Source organism: Syngnathus typhle, linkage group LG9 (assembly GCF_033458585.1).
Source record: "Syngnathus typhle isolate RoL2023-S1 ecotype Sweden linkage group LG9, RoL_Styp_1.0, whole genome shotgun sequence".
Taxonomy (NCBI): domain Eukaryota; kingdom Metazoa; phylum Chordata; class Actinopteri; order Syngnathiformes; family Syngnathidae; genus Syngnathus; species Syngnathus typhle.
Genome location: NC_083746.1, coordinates 6,533,236 through 6,551,520, shown reverse-complemented (window position 1 = coordinate 6,551,520; position 18,285 = coordinate 6,533,236). Strand labels below are relative to the sequence as shown.

Here is an 18,285-nt window from a genome sequence, read left to right as displayed (position 1 = left end):
GGGAACATCAATCATACGTATATATTTCTCTATATCAGAGCACGGCTGTTCCGGTGTAGGGTTGAGACTCTGCTGGAGATTTGGCGCAGCTCCTGACAAAAATCTCTGGATTGAAAGGAAGCTGCACATTTCGAGCTAGCGGGCACATTTAAGGCTTGTTGTACTGTGAGCTGGCGCCAGCTCGCAACCCTAGGATGGGAAGTAAAAAACATTTTCCCTTTGAGCACTTTCTTTGTCTTTTTTGTCCCACTTTTCTCCCCTGGTGTCTTAAGCAGACTCAAAGAGAGTGAGTTTGCAATAGTGACCATAGCCACCATCTGCACTATTGTATAAAGATGCCTCAATCAACTTGTATGAAAGCGTCTCTTCTCAAATAAGTACCTGTCAAGCATTGGTTTGCATTGAAGTTGTCTAAAAATGTCAATTTTTGACTAACATTACAGAAAGTGATGTGTTCTGCAAGCTTTAACGCCCTGTAAGAAAGCACAGCGCTTTGTGAGAGCTATGAGTCACATTGTGATGCAAGTGTGAGTCAATGCGATGAAGAAATTCTGTTCAGTCCAAGTTATGTGTTCACGGGAGCATCAGTGGCTCGCTTTCCCAAACGAAGCGCTCAAAAGAGGCAAAAGGAGAAATGTGATATTGACGCAACATCAGCGGTCGACAAGCTCGCCAGTGCCCGAAGGGGATCAATAGAATCACAATGGTGAACCTCGCTGGGAATAGTTTGCACGTTATCGGTCTGGAAACAAAAGATGTAACGATTTACACATAGGCTCTCGTTTTTCAGAGACGGCACGAAAGTTGCTCACAAATCCATTTGCAAGTAAAGCAAACACAACACTTTTGAAAAAGGGAAGCTTCAAATGTCACAAGGTATTTGACAAACATCCTGTAAGTAAGCCTTTTTTTTTCCCCACATAAATTGCAACTTTGTTCTGGTACAGTGACTTTGATATCATATATTTAAACATTTAAACCTTATTTTGAACTTGCAGTTATAGCGTGATCCAACATAATAGCAACATCTGCCATTTTCCTATCAGGACGATCAAAGCGTATCTATCAATTTTCACAAGGCTTCTTTTGCCGAGGTCAAGCCACTCTCTGCATCTCGACTTATTGCATCAACAAAATCTCCCGCATCACGTCCTCCACACATTTGTCTATTCGCAACCTCATACTTACAGTTTGAAAATCTTTCAGTCTGATCCCGTTGAGCGCGTTTTTGTCGGAGCCTGGCTTTCAGCCGTATCTGACATTCAAATAACAAAAACATCAATGGTCCCGCAGCATGTATTATGCATTCAAAACATGCACAAACATGCAACATTTACCAACAAACAGAAATACCCTTGCCACATTCATAATTGATATGACAAAATTTTGTTAGTGTGTCAAAGAGGGATTAACCTGCGAAGGTTAGTCTCCGCTACCCCCCCCCCCCCCCCCGTTCCCAAAAGTCTTACGATTAAGCTGTAGAGCTAATTAACTTTCAAGCTTTGATTGTTCTTTTTGCCTTGAGAACGCACTCGAGTCCGTACCAGCTATTAGACAGAATTACCTCGGAGAGAGGTGCGTAATTTATTTAGACGAGGCCTGTTTTTTCTGTCTTTACCCTCGTCACTTGATGAATAAGCAGAGAAAAGAATCTGAAGATGAATGTTGCGTGTGGGCGTCGGGAATCACTTTTCATTCATTCGAGTGAGGTTTTGCCATTACGGTGCACTTGCATCATGGCCGATTGAAGCATCTGGCAGCCAATCGCGATATGAGGCATTGATCCAAGGATGATGCTGTTTTGGTTAGCAAACTAATTAAAGTGTCTATTTTTGTCATTATTGGAGGCAATAGAAATATGAATATTTACGAGCCTCGGGATTGCTGTTGTTTTAGTTAGCAATGGAAATGTTATCACTTTCATTTGAAAGTACCATTTAACTGTAATCGTTTAGCAACCTTTAAGTTTTTGTTTCTGCAGGCGTATGTATTATAACGTTGATGCCTCCATGATTAATTGAGAAATGACAAAGATAATACTTATTAATCGGTTGGTTGACCGATTTTGATTGGTCAATATTAGCTCCTTTAAAATTTTAAAATTCTGGTGATTTATTTTCCATTTTAAGCAGATGATGACATCCAATCAATAATCAGCCCAAAAGAAACGATTATGGCCAATTTTTCTCTGATATAAAGTTAAGATATATTAAAAGCCAAAATATTGTAAAGCAGTCCAATCTTTTACATGTAATTCATATCTTTATTGACGTAGACTTCCAGGGACCAAATACAAGTTATGTTATTTGTGTTATGTATATTAAAAAAAATAAAACAATTGCTCTATTAATTGGTTATCAGACTTTTTTCTATCAAATATCATAATCAGTATTAGCGTTTAAAGAAAAATCCATAACAGTCAGGCTTATTATAAAGAAATGTTTTCCTGTTGCCAAGTGTAGTTCAGTACCAACTTGAGAAGTTTCATGACTATTTATACATACAACAATTCACAGTTTCATAAAGTTTGAATGCCGCTTCTGTGATACGTAGAATGAACATCATCGTTTACATTGTTTACACAGCACACCGCCGCGGGGGAAAACAAGGGAGTATTTTGTTATGAATTTTAAACATGTGCTATTTTGATTGTTAATATGCTCATGCGCACTCAATCACAAGCGAGAGCGGCAACAACAACGGCAGCAGCGAGCTCATCATCTCCTATGGGAGGCCAAGTAATTATGACGGAGAAAGCGGAGGCAAAGATGCGCCTAATGTTCTTTTTGTGCTGAAGGAGAGAAGGAGGAGGAAGGCGGAGAGATATTTAATATAAAGCCCGAATTGAATGAAGAAGGGTGAAAGGGAATGAATGCAAGGGGGCATAGATGCAAAAAAAAAAAAGTGCCAGAGCGTAGTGTTGGCTCGTGAGTGAACGATTCGTTCAAAACAACGACTATTTTCAGTGAATGAGAGTGAACGAATAACTTCCTAAAGTGATGCGTTCTTTTTTCAGATCATATGACTTCAACCAGTAGGTGTCGGTAATGCGCATTGAAGCTGGTGCCCCCTCGCCGTAAAACAAAACAAAGAAGAAGATGACGTAACTTCCTGTTTACGAACAGAAAGGAAAGAAAAGAACCACTCACTGAAACATCACTTCTTTTATGCACGTTTTCTCCAAGCTAACGTTATGCGCCGTTATGCTAAAACAAGGAGATTATGCTTCTCTTTGGGTGATCTCTATTTTATAACATCTATAGTAGTTTTTAAATAGCGTGTATGCATATATACGCCTGAATGTTGTTATTCAATATATCTACTGCAATTTCACATTAGATTTCTGGTTTGAAATGTACTTTTATTATTATTCATTATTGTTATTATTCTAATAAACATTTATGTTAAAACTTGTCTGGTGTTTTATTCCTTGTTTTTATATTCGCCAATTAAAACATAAAAATCAGACATTTGGTTAACTGCTTTATATGACAATATGTATGTGTTTTACGTTGTTATATGAGTTGGTGTCCCCCAAAATAACAAATGTCGGCATAACAGATTTTTTTTCAACCTTTTATTCAAACACAAACACATTCGGTATAATAACACCATCAACTAAGGCCAGTGCTTCTCAAATAGTGGGGCGCGCCCCCCTTGGGGGGCGTGGTGCTATTCCTGGGGGGGGCGCGTGTGACCCTGGGGAACAGGCTTTTTTTTTGGCAGTACTAGAATAAAGTGTAATTGCGCGTTTACTACAGCAGGGGGCAGTGGCGCTCTCATTGTTACTTCTGTCACGTAATTTCGGTCTCTTTGTGTGTTGTGACATGTGGAGAGATTGACAATAAAGCTGACTTTGACTTTGACTTTGACAGTGCAACATTTTACGACTTACAAGACAAGTTAGGATAGTCACGGTGGGGAGGGGGGGCGCGAATAGTTTTCTTCTTGCTAGGGGGGGGCGTGACAGAAAATAATTGAGAAGCACTGGGTTAAATAAAGGTTAACCTAAAAAAAAAAAAAAAAAAAAAAAAAAAAAAGTGAACCCTGAACTTTGAACCCGTGGTGACCCCGCGGTGACCCCGCGGTGACCCCGCGGTGACCCCGTGGTGACCCCTGGGTGACCTTTGAATCCTGAACTTTCAACTCTAGTTAAAAATCGAAAATGTGCACATGACCCCGTGAACTTTGAACCGACCTTTGACCCCTGGGTGAACTTTGAACCGTAAACTTTGACCTTTGACCCCTAGCTAATTACGTTTTTTTTTTTTTTTTAAACCGGCATAGCAGAACGATCCATGGTCTTCAGATGCCGCGCTGTCGCCATCTCCTGGTCAGTTAGTGAAATGCTTTTGCTGATGTTTTTTTTTCTCTCAATTAAAACAAATCAATTAGCCAGTTGGTTTTCTTTATTTAATATCTATTATCAGACAAAACCAAATTGTGAATCAGTCACCTAGGCTATAGCAGAACAAACAATCCATGGTCTTCAGATGCCACGCTGTCGCCATCTCCTGGTCAGCTAGTGAAATGCTTTTGCTGTTTTTTTTCCCTCTCAATTAAAACAAATCAATCAGCCAGTTGGTTTTCTATATTTAATATCTGATATCAGACAAAACCAAATTGTGAATCAGTCACCTAGGCTATAGCAGAACAAACAATCCATGGTCTTCAGATGCCACGCTGTCGCCATCTCCTGGTCAGCTAGTGAAATGCTTTTGCTGTTTTTTTTTCCTCTCAATTAAAACAAATCAATCAGCCAGTTGGTTTTCTTTATTTAATCTCTGATATCAGACAAAACCAAATTGTGAATCAGTCACCCAGGCCAGTGCTTCTCAAATAGTGGGGCGCGCCCCCCTTGGGGGGCGCGGTGCTATTCCTGGGGGGGCGCGTGTGACCCTGGGGAACAGGCTTTTTTTTTGGCAGTACTAGAATAAAGTGTAATTGCGCGTTTACTACAGCAGGGGGCAGTGGCGCTCTCATTGTTACTTCTGTCACGTTTGCGACAGTGCAACATTTTACGACTTACAAGACAAGTTAGGATAGTCACGGTGGGGAGGGGGGGCGCGAATAGTTTTCTTCTTGCTAGGGGGGGGCGTAACAGAAAATAATTGAGAAGCACTGCAGTAAAGGCACTCTGACTGAGTCATTCGAGTAATATCATACATAATATAATCGCGCCAAGCAGAGAGAGTCATTAGCAAACTTTTAGCGTGTCTCTTGTCAAACTTGGTGTGGCAGCTCTTTGTGTGTGCAGGATCTAGAAGGGAGACTTTTTAAGGTAAAACTCATTACTCAGGGACTCCATTAAGTGACACGCACTGAGACGTGACCCCAAATCCATCCGTCTGTCCGTCCATCCATCCATCCATCCATCCATCCATCGGCTGACATTAGTGGCGCCGCGTGTGACGGAAGAAGGCACCTACTTAAAGTGAGCGTGCTCTTTGTGGGAGAGAAGCTTTTTGAAGCTAACTTTCACAGACTTTCGCCAAGGCCCAAACTGTGGAACAAACATTTGTGAGGTGTGACGTTAGCAGGCAACTTCCAGGTTGACTAAAAACAGGAAACTTACATTTCCAGTTATGCAACTGTATCCAGATCCACACTCAAATCTACTAGGTATTTTCAACTACCCCTTTGTAAATATTTTTCTTTCCCTGCTAAGTGTCTTTCATTATGGGATCCGCAACCTCTTGGCCCATCGTGCAGGTTGGAGGCCTCCCATTCGTTTGCAGTCAAAGAAAAATTACAGCAACCACAGGCAGGAATTCATCATTGGATGCCAATCAAGTCAATTAACATGAGCACAAAGACTGAAGAGAAAAAAATCTAGTATCTCTTATTGCTTGAAAAAGTCTAACAATATGCTATCCCAGACTAAGATAAAATGAATGAAGCCAATCCAAGCTAAAATAAACAAAGCTAAACTAAACCTAGAACAGGCTATAGGCCTGTTGATGATGTCTTTATTGCACAATATTGAGCTATGAGCAAAATAAGAGTGCTGGTTGTGTGTGCAAAGTACCTGTGGATATGGTTGCCATGGCAGCTGAGGAGCAAGAACTTTTTCTCTCTTTCGCTCCCTCCCCGGTGACTCCAAGATACAAGTTGGTAGTATGTACCTGCGACTTGCTTGGGCTGCTGACATTTGCATGCACGTCAACCAGCTGCATAGAGGAAGAAATGAAGCAATAACAGGAGACATACAGTACTGTAAGATGGAACACGTTTCTGTAGGCGCTGACAGCCACTTTTATATACATTACATACATTTGCCCCGCAATCGCTCACTTGGGGATGCTAGTTTAAATATTCACAAATGTAACATACAAATATGTAATGACGGAGCAAGCTTACAGCCGGTGGCATATGACGTTTGCGGGAGGAAAAAAAAAAAGCAGATTTAAGCATCAATAATTGAACGGTCTGTGATTTGCCTCACAGACGCGTTGCTGCATTATTGAGCGCGAGTTTGAAGCGTGTCGCCAGTGATTCTCATCGACAGCAGGGATTCGTCTTCTGCGCGAGACACTGGAATCCTTGCCGTCAAGCTTCTTCGCCCACAATTCCAGTCAGGTACGAGATTACGTATCGATCGCACGCGACCTTCAATCAACTTCTGCAAAGAAGCAAAATGTTGAGTGATGAGCTCAAGGCGTCCATATAGTATGTTGTTGTTTGACCTTCAGTTAATTTGAATTTAATTCATGCTGCACTGGCTCGAGAAGAAGGATGACATCACTGACAATTTTTCGCTGGGTGCATTATGTCAGTAATTATAATAATTTCGGCGAAAATACTTTTTGAATGGTCCAACTTTGTCCGTGAAAATGGACAACTTTTTGTACAAGAAATTATAGTTATATTTCATAATAATGCTACTTAGTGTTATGAGTGAAGTTAAATACAACTGAACAGTTGCTTCGCCCAATTTGCTATTTCTTGTATGCAAATGGTAATGTGTTTTTGTTGAAATTACTTATTTGCTGTGGATTTCACACACTGACCACTGTGAAATTCCACCCGAAAAATAACTCCACACATAAAAATGACATGGAAGGCTTTTTAATTAACAAAACCAACTCCCCACAGATTTTTGCCAGAAATGCGTGTATATACACAGTATACAGTTTTTGGGGAATCATTTCACTTCTGAGTAGGTATAAAACTATTTCCAGGAATGTTTTACGATCTGGCTTCTTTCACATAATCGTGACGGTCGGTCCTGCCTGGCCTCACCCACCACATCCACCAGAGGTCATCAAAAGGTCATGCTAGCGGTCCAACGAGCGCTTCTGGATGGCTTCCACCACAGCTGTGCGTAGGAGGGCGATGACAGAGCGAGGGTCGTCGCTGCCAATCACGGCGCTGCCTGACACAATCATGTTGGCGCCGGCCTACGAGTGACAGGGGAATGCTAAGAGTTAGGCGACGGCCGACGGGATTCTTGGGGTGGTGTATCCTTACTCACCTCAGCACACTTGTAAATAGAGTCAGGACCTACGCCACCATCGACCTCGATGTCAAGCGAAGGAAACTGACGCCTCAGAAAGCTCACCTGCGCCCCCCCAAACACACACGGGGAAAAAAAATATTATATAGTTACAACTTAAGCATCATTAACATTCACCTATTCCTGTCTTGGTGACAGTACCTTAGGCATCATGTCCTCCATGAACTTCTGTCCTCCAAAGCCAGGTTCAACAGTCATGACCAGAGCCATGTCAATCTGGTTAGCCCAGGGTGCCAGCATTTCAACAGTCGTCGCAGGCTTTATGGCCAAACCCACCTGCACACAGTCACCACCACAGATTAAGTTATAGTATCTGTGGTAGGATTTATATGTAGTAAAAGCAGTGATTTAGCAAAATTCTGAAATCTTTTGACCCGATGCATGTGCTTACAACCTGCAAATAGGTTGCTGAGGCTAATCCTGTTTATTTTTTTGAGTTTGTGGCTTCTTGGTGTGAAGGAATTACAATAGCACACTGGATAAAAATTAAATAAAGTTATAAATCATATTTGCATTGAAAGAAAAAATACAAATGTGACATTGTATTGCTTCTTTTTCATCATGTGTGATGCACTGGTGTGCCTCACCTTCATGCCACTCTCACGGATCTCTTTGATGAGGTTCCCAGGGTTGCTCGTGGCCTCCAAATGGAACGTGTACTGGTTGGCTCCGGCTGCAGCCATGGGCTTCACCCACTGCTCTGGCTTTGACACCATCATGTGCATGTCTGCAACAGCCACACAATAATGATAATAAACGTGGACGTTTTCGATGTGAGCTTTAACATATGGCTTGAACATATTCTCACCAAAGAAAGGGTCTTTGCCTATTGACTTTCGCAGGCACTCCACCATGGGATGGCCAAATGTGATATTGGGGACAAAATGGCTACAAAAGAGAGAGAGAGACCTTAATATTGCAGATTTGGAGAGATAGATCAATATATAGAAAACTATTCAAATGTGCAAGAAACAAAACAAATAGCCATGAGAATAATTTTAAATAATGAAATGCTTTCTTAAATTGATTTCTGCAATTTGGCAGAAAAGAAATGCGTTTACTCTTCAGCATCCCCTGTTGCCCACGCGCACGAGACTTGAGGCTAACGATTAGCATGCTAACTCAATTGGCTGCAAAGTAGTGACAAAGCTGACCCATCCATGACGTCGAGGTGCAAATAGTCTGCCCCACACTCCATCATCCGCACACACTCGCTGCCCAGACATGACAGGTCGCTGCTCAGGATAGACGGGCCGATTTTAGCACTGTACGACATGATCTTCACTACTAGTCCTCACAGCGACAAAAGTTAGCGTGGTAATGTTTACGAGTAGACAACTATTAGCTACTTCCGGTAAAGGCTGTCAAACGTTTTGTCGAGGTTTTTATTGCTTTGAATATCCCCCATATGTACCCTTTTTGTACTATTTCACCTCGTCCTAGTATGTATTTTTTGTTGTTCTTTAACTGTGGGAAAATAAAACTGATTTAAAGCAGATTAGTTTTGTTTTTTATTTAGTTTAAAGGAACATGCTCCCCAAACAGGAAATAAAGCGGTGTCAGCCGGTGACTTGATTGATAAAAAACGAACCAGGCCAGTGCTCTACTTCCGCCTGGAAAATAAGAGAGTAACACTTCCTCGACGCTTGATGGCGCGTTACTCCTGAGGAAAGAATACAATAGATTCTAAACACACAAGGGGCCCCAAGAGTCTGCTGGTCTGCTTGGGGGAGAGGCCGAGGGGTTATGGGGGTGTTCACATGAAACAAAGGGCCCCTCAGTTGAGTCGTGCAAAAATGTACTGGATTGCATGCAAAGGTGATGCATTGCAAGCCTTTTATCGGAACACATTCCCCATCTTGTACAGTAAACATCTGCAATCTCATTCACTCTTTCATATATTTGCCTTTATTCTCCCTACCACAGCACACTATTTTTTTCTCCCCTACCATTATTATCATCATCATCATCATCATAAGAAAGAAAGTTAGAGCGGGACACCAAGTGCAGTTTGCAGGATGCAGACAGCCTGTTCTTTATTGCTCATTGTTAACCGCTGTTTCCTGAAGAGACTGATATGATTTCTTACAGAAATGTGATTGAAAGTTTAAACACATGTAATAAACTTTAAAGTGAACAATATACACGCACACATAATTCAAGTCGCCAATGGTGTGAATTACAAATTAGAGTTGTGAAATGAGATGTTTGTAATAAAAAAGCACAGGAGACTTAAGCGGTCAGGCAAGCCCAGCACAAATGTACGATCTGGATTTATCTGCTTCATTAAGGTGCACAGGAGTTTAATGTTGGGTATAAATTCTCCTGTTCACGCTTTGTAAACTACAAATACATTCTGAATGATCTTAATGAGCCAATGGATGAAAGAGTTCTCGTGCAACTTGTTCCTGCTCCTTGGGCATCTGTAAGCATTGTAGTATTTTCAATTTGAGACACATGCTAACTGTCTAGTGCTTTTCATTTCTTTTTTTTTTTAAATTATTATTTGATGAAGTGAAACATATTGCAGCAAGCCAATGGAACACGTGCATATTATTTTGGATTAGGGTCAAACTAAAAGAACTAACCGAATTAAACTGGTACAGCAACTTAAATGTGACCCAACTTACATGAAGTAAGAGAAAATACTACAGATTCCCTGCTATTGTGAGCCCCTCCATTTTTTTCCATGTGGAGCTTTTCCCACTATAAAAATAAATGTGTGCTAAATCGATGGCAAGCCGACTTCTGTCTGCAAAAAGGCAACCAATCCATTGTGGCTCTGTTCATCCCATGAAGGAAGGAATTTGTTTGTACAGCATGTGTATCTGCTTCTCAAGAAGTGGACTCCTGATTGGTTTATCTGACCCATCACCTTTGCAGTAGAAGGACAGGAACCGGTACAAGAGACACCGTTGTTTTCTTTTTCCTGCAGCAGCTTATTATTAAAAAGTTGGTGCAGCTCCAATTCGGGGTGCATTATCTTGACAGAGCACTTCCACCTGCTTCCTGCCAGCAGTTGATTGCGGGCTCCCGAGCGAAAGCTGCAAGGTTTGGCTTGTGATGCTCGCAAGGAGTGTTTTGGAACGTGTGTCCTTGCAACTTTGCACTTCCTGGCCCTTAGATGTCACATTCTTGAACGGAAAGGTATGTGCATGGCATAGCTGTGATTGTGTAGACTCCATTGGGATGTTTTTAATAAAAGCAAATGTTCAAGACAATTACATTTAAAAAATGACAGGTGGGAAAAGGTACTAAAAAGATGGAATATGGATTAGTGTTCTTCACCCTTGCATGAACTCTGATTTTTGGAGAAACGTTCCTTGGAAACAGCAAATTGCGCGTGACTTGCAAATCCTACAGAGCGGCAAAAATAATTTTTCAAAATATCAGACAGAATCTGTTAATGTGTTTAAAATGCTTTTTTTCCTCTTCTCACTCATGTACTTTTTCTTTCTTATGACACAACAACGATTTTCCTGCAAAAGTCCTCGAGGGGACCATTGCAGCCTTTCACGGTCATAATTTTGCAGGAGGAGGACACTTCACTCAATCCAGAGGTCCGTACCAGAGCAGGGTCGGTACCAGTGACATTTCCAACGAGCCGTGTGTGTTGAGGGGGGGTTGACAATAAAGACACATGCAGCCTACCATTTCAGGTAATTTCATTCCTGAGCAAAGCTTCATTTTTTGACTTCATAAAAAATTATATCCGCCAGATTAGACTTTTAATATTTTGCTGACGCAAAGAAGATTGCTGGATGAAACGAAAAACCTCGCCGGATTTAATATTTTCTCACAACATGCACATTCTTCATTGACTGCAGGGGCTTGGTTTATGAAAACAGCCAGTTCAGCTCTATGAAATTATTATTACAGGTCAGATGGAGACACGTTTCCATCTACTTTATTTATATCTTCTCTTACAATTATGTATTTAAACCTGCACGCTACGATATCTCTGCTTGTTTTTGTGGATTTCATAACCTACGAAACTATTGCACATGCTATATTAATTAGATCAAGTAAAAAAAGTTTGTTTTTTTAATCTGTCCATTATTTTTAAGATGGAACTGAAACAAGAAAGTGGCAAAGAATTACAAGATTTTGGTAAGCACTACTCATTTAAAAGAAAATCACTGTTTGGAGCAAGGAAATAATAATAATAATCAATCATCATCATCATCATGATAATCATAATAACAATAAAAGTTGGTGCTGATGCTGCACAGTCACCACTGGAGTTCCTCTTCCTTCATGGCCGTCATTTTCACTGTTTCCTGAGAAAATACGACAGTAAAACTTGACGACATCCTCTACATTGCTCTTCCTTACACAGGCGGCAAATGGCTCCTGTGATATCATTCCTTCACCTCCCATCATGAAAATGTGGCTCCATTCTCATGATATTATGAGTCTTGTCAGGAAATATGTAACTTTATTATACAGGAAATATAAAAGAAAAGCCGCAAAATATGCACCTTAAAAAAATCCGTTTTTATCTTAAAATTAAAAGAATTGTCATCATTAAATCTCAAAAATCTTTCATAATCGTATTACCGTTTTTTTCCGTGTATAGTGCGCCCCCATGTATAATACGCACCCTAAAAATGGCATGCTGATGCTGGAAAAAAGCCTGTACCCATGTATAATACGCACCCAATTTTTATGAATTTTTATCACTTCAATCTTGTAGTAACTGAAAACATGATTTAGCTGTAGAGGAAAGCATGGCCTGTTTTTGGCATTCAGCCTCCACAGTAGTTTTTACCTTTTATAATATAAAAATGGTTTGAGTGGTCTTTGAGTTTTAGTAGCTTAGGTTCCAGTTAATAACCACGATATTCTTACTCTACCGCTAACAGTAAAATGTTGATTTGACTCTCCGACCGAGTCTTCGTCGACATGTTGTTTCGCTAATGACTCGGAACACCGAAAGCCAAGGCATGATTGATTTAGAATTTTCTAACAGATTGGTACACTTAAGAGCATAAATAATTTTCATAGCTGCTCATGACAAACTTCTCTGTTGTCAGATAAAATCAGCCTTTACATCATTCACTGCAAGGCAGTACGGGTTCGCCTACTCCCTTCCTTCCTGGAGAAGAGCTCTCGTCAGGAGGGCGTTTAACCCCACGGACGTAAAAACAAAATGTCAACAAGTCTGTCTTTTCCAGCTTGGATATGACATTGTTTTGCTGCATGAGAGTCGATTCCAATTTTCGGATGTGCACTTCAAAATCCCTAAATGCTCCTCACTCCAGTTGAGGGAATTTGTTCCAACTTTAGCGTTCTCCACAGTAGGTCCGACAGCTGTTGGAAACACCAGACAGGGTCAAGAGACAAACTTGGCCCACATGCTCAGGTGAAATATACGATTCCCTCTTTATTTTTTTAGAGTGCCTGATAGATTTTACATGAAAAATGCCTTAGCACGCATGATAAATTGTTCCCCAAAACCTCACCAGAGTTTAAATAATTCTGTCCTCAGCACATTTGCTTAAAAGTGCACTCTGCAGAATTCACATAACCTGATTTCCAATGAAAAAAAATCTCATGATTTATTCATTGTTGTCGAGGCACATATTTTAATTTTTTAAAAAAAAGTCTCATGGCGTACAACCGAACAAAAATGTATTAACAAGTGGAAACGCAACGACAAATCATGACAGTGACTTGCTGTTATCGGGGCAAACTGTCAAGTACGTGTACATCCGCTGCTTAAACGACATTTTTGGAAGACGCACATCCTGACCTTGTGTTGCCCTTCTCGCTATTAACCTCCCACAGAGAACGGACGCAAGTCAGAGCAGTGGAGTGATAGCTTACAGCCCTCTTGAGACCAGCGGACCTAGCAGACAGCACTCCTAGATTTTATTGCGGGGCACTGGGCTTTAAGTGTTTTCGTTTAGCCTTTAGTATCCCTTTGAGGCATTTCCCGACTCTTTTATTTCTTCTTTTCCACCGATTGGCAGTGTAAAAGGCTAATATTGACTTTACAGATGCTTTTTTGTTTAACACTTGAGGCTTTAGTGGATGTTGGCCTCTTTCGAGTAGCCCAGCAGTGGATGCTGGCAGAGAGCCCAGTGCGTGTCAATGGACATAGAGCTCATCGCATGGCCGAGGCGGGGAGTGGAGAAGGTTATCCTACAGAGATGGAGCGAGGGAGATGCTGTAGATTTTGAGGTCAAAGTTCAGGCATAACCCAATCCTGTGAAGTTATGATGTCATCCATCACACTAGCCACAAAAGGCAAATAAAAGAGATCTCGAGGATTCACTTGGCTTCACGCCTGCAGCCTGAGGAAAGTATAAAAGAAAAATATAGAGTGAGGGTTCTGGGAGGAGAAAAATATAGATCACAATCGAAAATCCTCACCAACACCCAACTAATCCTTTTGGAGCAAGTGCTGTTTTCCAGACTGGTTGTTCACTTACTGGCTTACGTAAGGTCAGCACGAGAGGTTGGAGGTGGTGCATCAGGGTGATGTTTTTCTGAGTGCGCTCATTCATTACTCAAAAGAGATACAATGAACGTGCGATGGAGAACATCTTGATTTATAGTTCTCATTCGCCTGCCAAGTGTTTAAATGGATGGACAGGACCACTGATAAAATCCTCATCCGTCTGCTCGACGTGGGCTAAGCACGGCTGCAAATACTGCAAAAGAAGTGGGAGTGGGTGAGCCCGTTGTGTCCAAAGGTCAAATCATTTGCCAACTGGAACAAGGAAAGCTCATTAATTAGCAGATTATAGCTGGCCTGTTTAATCTATACAAAAACAGCACACATTTCACATACCAGGCCATTTCTTGGACAGGAACAATGACTTCACTGTCGTCAATGCCGGTTGCCTAGCAACGGGTCTCATAGGCCAAAGAAAGAAATAATAAATATTTGGCTTTTATCATCATCATTATGAATACATTTTAGCCATGTATGTGAACATTTGGATTCAATAATGGGTTGAGCCAATAACATGCTCACTGGTAATTTTGGACCCCTCCTCTTTACAAAATCTGTTTCACTCCATCAATATTCTTAAAGATGGCTGGTGTGAATTGCTCTGAAGCGCGTGAAATGCTTTTTGAAAAAGACAGGTTTAAGAAAGTAGTTTCAAATGAAGATAAGTAAAACAGAAAGCTTGCTGCGGGATTAATAAAGTACAGTTCAAAATGAAGATAAGTACGATACCAAGGGAACTATTTAAGTAAGGTGGATAAAATACAGTTTTAAATGAAGATGATGTTCTATCTAATTTTAAAAGAAGGCGGGCTAGCTATGGGATTAAGAAGATATGACAGCTACGCTATGATTCAATAAACCTAATGTATTTATAAAACACTAAAAACAACAGCTGTGTCACAAAATTGTGTTGAGGATGAATTAAATGTGATTACATAAAACATTAGGAACCTAATCAGCTATAAAACTACAAAATAAAAGCCATCATCTCATGCTAGATTCACAGCCAAAGAATAACTGTGAAATTTTATCGAAGGAGCATGGTATTAATAAAGAACATCTATAAAAACAATGTATGCATCAATCATATAAATGAAGATAAATTAGCCAAATTGCGGGTGTGGCCTCACAAAGACAGATTGTTTTTTAAGTCGTATATTTCCAAAGGCATCTGCCTCTGGCCTGTGTCACGCAACATTGGCAGAACACGGCTATCCTCTGTCTCGGCTTAGTCTGCACCTCACCCATAACAAGAGCACAATCATGAGCACAACATGATCTGGCATGACACGTGTGGATTTATTTTCTTCAAGTCTTTTGACAGTCACTAAATTGTACTTGTGCATTCCAGCACTAGTGAGACATTCATGGATCCTTGGCAGGAATTCCCCTTCACTTACCGTCTGTTTTCTTGGGGAGGTGAGGATGAGTTCATCCACGCCATTGAGAATTGTGTTCACTATTTCATTAGCGTAATTATTTAATAAGAGCATTAACGAGTTACACTGTGATAAGTGTAAAGATTGTTTTCAGATATGTAATTGTAATTTAATGTTTTTTTAAGGTGGTCCCTTTGCATTCCTTATTAATATAATAAATACCAGATGGAATATGTAATTTATTTGTCATTCAAGCCAAGTTATCATCGTTTTGTCTTTGTTTCCAAGTGGATTTAGAGATATAGTGACAGTTTTATGAGAAGACTGGAAAACGGTGTAGCATACCACCATACCAGGAAACCTACAATGCTGCCTTTCATTGTCTGGCCCATACAAAAATTACTTACAATTTCTCTAAGAGACTATACAAAAGTTCATACAACAAATACTTATCATAAACTAATATAATTAGTCATAAAACCCACTGAGATACATTTATGTAGACAGTACTGAACATAACTTGTTGCTATGCAGAATTCATGGGGGGCAATCTTGTGTGCCCCTATCCATCCATTATTTTGTGGGAAAAAAGGAATTGTTGTTGAGGCTTATCACTAAACTAATATACGGTAAAGTCCGTAATATTGGACTGCTATTATATTGAACATAACTGTGTCACCTTTAAATACAAAATTAAATCTGACAAATGTATCTTATCAGCAGAGCCTCATCTGTTGGATTATTTAAGGCACTACCCCTATTGCAGATATAGATTTGGATGGAATTCAAAAAGTTAGTGATGTCAGGGGAGTGCAGGTGTGGGGGTCACGGGGGTGTCCCTGCTGGTTTTCCTCATCAGTCATTCCTGAGGTGCACATCATGTCCAGATGTTCTGCACGTAAGGATGCATACCGTGGCATCTATACCTTTCTTCCACTGCACTGCAAATGGGACTCCTCGAGAAATGCAGAGTATAGAGTTCACCGTCAGTTGGTTGGAAGTCAACACACCCGTTCAGATTTATAAATATACATTCCCCATATGAAGTCCTCGGCGAGGCCTTCGTGTCAGGCAATGATGTTATGACTCTCCATCTGAAAAGTCAGCCTTGACCTCCACGCCAGAGTCGGTTTGAGTTATTCGAGCACTTCTGACTTTTATTTTACAAGTCGTCCCAACAGAGCGACACTCTAACGCCGGTCTACAAAGTAAACTTTCAGCACGACAATAACATCAAGTCATCCCTACCAGAGGGACTAAGAAACAAGATTGCACAAAACTGCTGAGCCACTATTTTACTTGGCAAGTCGCGAGTTTCAAATCTGAGTTAGCAGTTGTGACGATCCTGAAACCCAAACTTATGTCTTTCTTATCTTAATTAACCATTTATCCATCCATCTAACATAATAAAACTCGAGTAAAACAACCAGTGAATGAGGGAAAGGCTTAATTTTTGGGGGGCCCGATGTTCCGTCTTACAACACGCTAAGCTATACAATGTAACGCAAGATGAGACCGGCCAGGGTATTTTTACGGGAAATTCCAAATGTTATGTCTTCAAAGGTATTCAAAGCTTTCATGGTACAGTACTGTAGTTTTCTTCTTCTGATTTTTGGTCCCACCATCTTTTTCAGATAAAAAACAAACCACAAGTTGACTGAACTGACATTTATGAGAATATGAAAAGAATAAGAATTTACTGTGTTGTTCACACAGTTACTCTTGCTGTATATCATAAGCCACTTAACTCTTTGGCTCATTTACAAATCAGCCAAAGGGGTTGCGCGGAAACATTAGGGTGATTAATTATTTACGTAAACGAGCCCGCCTGATGATTTTACAGCACGGTCTAAAACTACCTGGCACTTGCACGACGCGTTGCCCCCGACACCCACGATGTGCAGGCGGCACATTTTACTGCACGGAAAAGCTAGCATAGACCATCTGCGCAACACAAGTCTTGAATCACCAATGAAGAATTTGCAAGAAAATCTTTGGGTGAGATCTGTGTTGGCATTTACAGGGGGTCACCTACTGAGCACTATTTATACCAATATAATCCGCATTGTGGGAAGAAGCTAGGAGGAAAGTAAGAGATTTGGATTAAAAGGGGAAATTAATTAAAAAGGGCGCAGACTATGCAAAAGTGCACCTGCTTTACTGACATTCTTGTAGTTTCCACCAGTGGTGGAAAAAAGAAAGCGGAAGCATATGTACTTTAATTGAGTATTTATTTGAGGATTTTTAATTAAATTTTTGCACGTTTAGATTTCTTATATATTGTTCCATGGGTATAGTAGTCAAAAATAATATCACTGATTAAGTGAAAATAAATTTAGAGTATAACTAAAATGTCCATATCTAACTTCCACCCTTGCAAATGTCCAGTTTTGCGGCCTGGTGTGGCTCAAGCTGGCTGCATGTGTGTGACCCACCCCACCCGTTTAGTAGGCCCAAATGATGGATGACGACTGGAAGCCGTGGATCTGTAGTTTACTCTGTTGGAGCAGCTACCACACTGTTACTGATGATGGATTTATAAGAGTGTGTGTGCAGATAATGCCTGAAGAGAATGAGTGACGGCTCGCCTGTGTGTGCGTGCCTTGCTTGTGCCCGTATATGCGTTTGTACGTGTGACGCGTTCCAGATGTTAACCTGGCATTATTGATTACGAGGTGACTTGCTAGCGAGGGGAAGCTATTTAATACTGTAGCGAGAAGGGGGTGAAACACACCGACACACACCTCCTACCTTAAATGTGTGTTTGTTCGACCCCCTCACCGCCCGTCTAGGATTACAGGAGCATGCACCAAGTGTAAGGTCAGGATGGAGAGCCAAAGTTTAGGTTGCAGCCTTTTGCTGTCCCGTTTCGACCTCAATGAAAACAGTCATTCATCAGTCTACAGCAAAGAGAAACACACTGAAAA

The 18,285-nt window shown here is 40.8% G+C and overlaps 1 protein-coding gene and 1 long non-coding RNA gene across 2 annotated transcripts; one reads left to right on the top strand and one right to left on the bottom strand.

The window, feature by feature from the left end:
* The first annotated feature begins 312 nt into the window (after nt 1-312).
* Nucleotides 313-3,413, top strand: LOC133159790 (uncharacterized). The gene is made up of 2 exons (XR_009715749.1): nt 313-894; nt 3,017-3,413. It is a non-coding gene; the product is annotated as an uncharacterized LOC133159790 (long non-coding RNA).
* A 3,639-nt stretch (nt 3,414-7,052) lies between these two features.
* Nucleotides 7,053-8,850, bottom strand: rpe (ribulose-5-phosphate-3-epimerase). The gene is made up of 6 exons (XM_061287734.1): nt 8,671-8,850; nt 8,325-8,404; nt 8,104-8,243; nt 7,658-7,792; nt 7,475-7,561; nt 7,053-7,400 (listed from the first exon to the last, which is right to left on the bottom strand). The coding sequence occupies exons 1-6, from the start codon at nt 8,790-8,792 to the stop codon at nt 7,278-7,280; spliced, it is 687 nt and encodes a 228-aa protein (XP_061143718.1). The 5' UTR covers nt 8,793-8,850; the 3' UTR covers nt 7,053-7,277.
* Between the last annotated feature and the right edge of the window lie 9,435 nt (nt 8,851-18,285).

What these genes read in the sequence shown, in the direction of transcription:
- rpe (XM_061287734.1), bottom strand. Translation starts at nt 8,792, where the DNA reads ATGTCGTACAGTGCTAAAATCGGCCCGTCTATCCTGAGCAGCGACCTG. An exon ending in TGGAGGACATGATGCCTAAG is followed by an intron (nt 7,562 to 7,657) that starts GTACTGTCACCA and finishes GGGGGGGCGCAG; the next exon opens with GTGAGCTTTCTGAGGCGTCA. An exon ending in CTATTTACAAGTGTGCTGAG is followed by an intron (nt 7,401 to 7,474) that starts GTGAGTAAGGAT and finishes TGTCACTCGTAG; the next exon opens with GCCGGCGCCAACATGATTGT.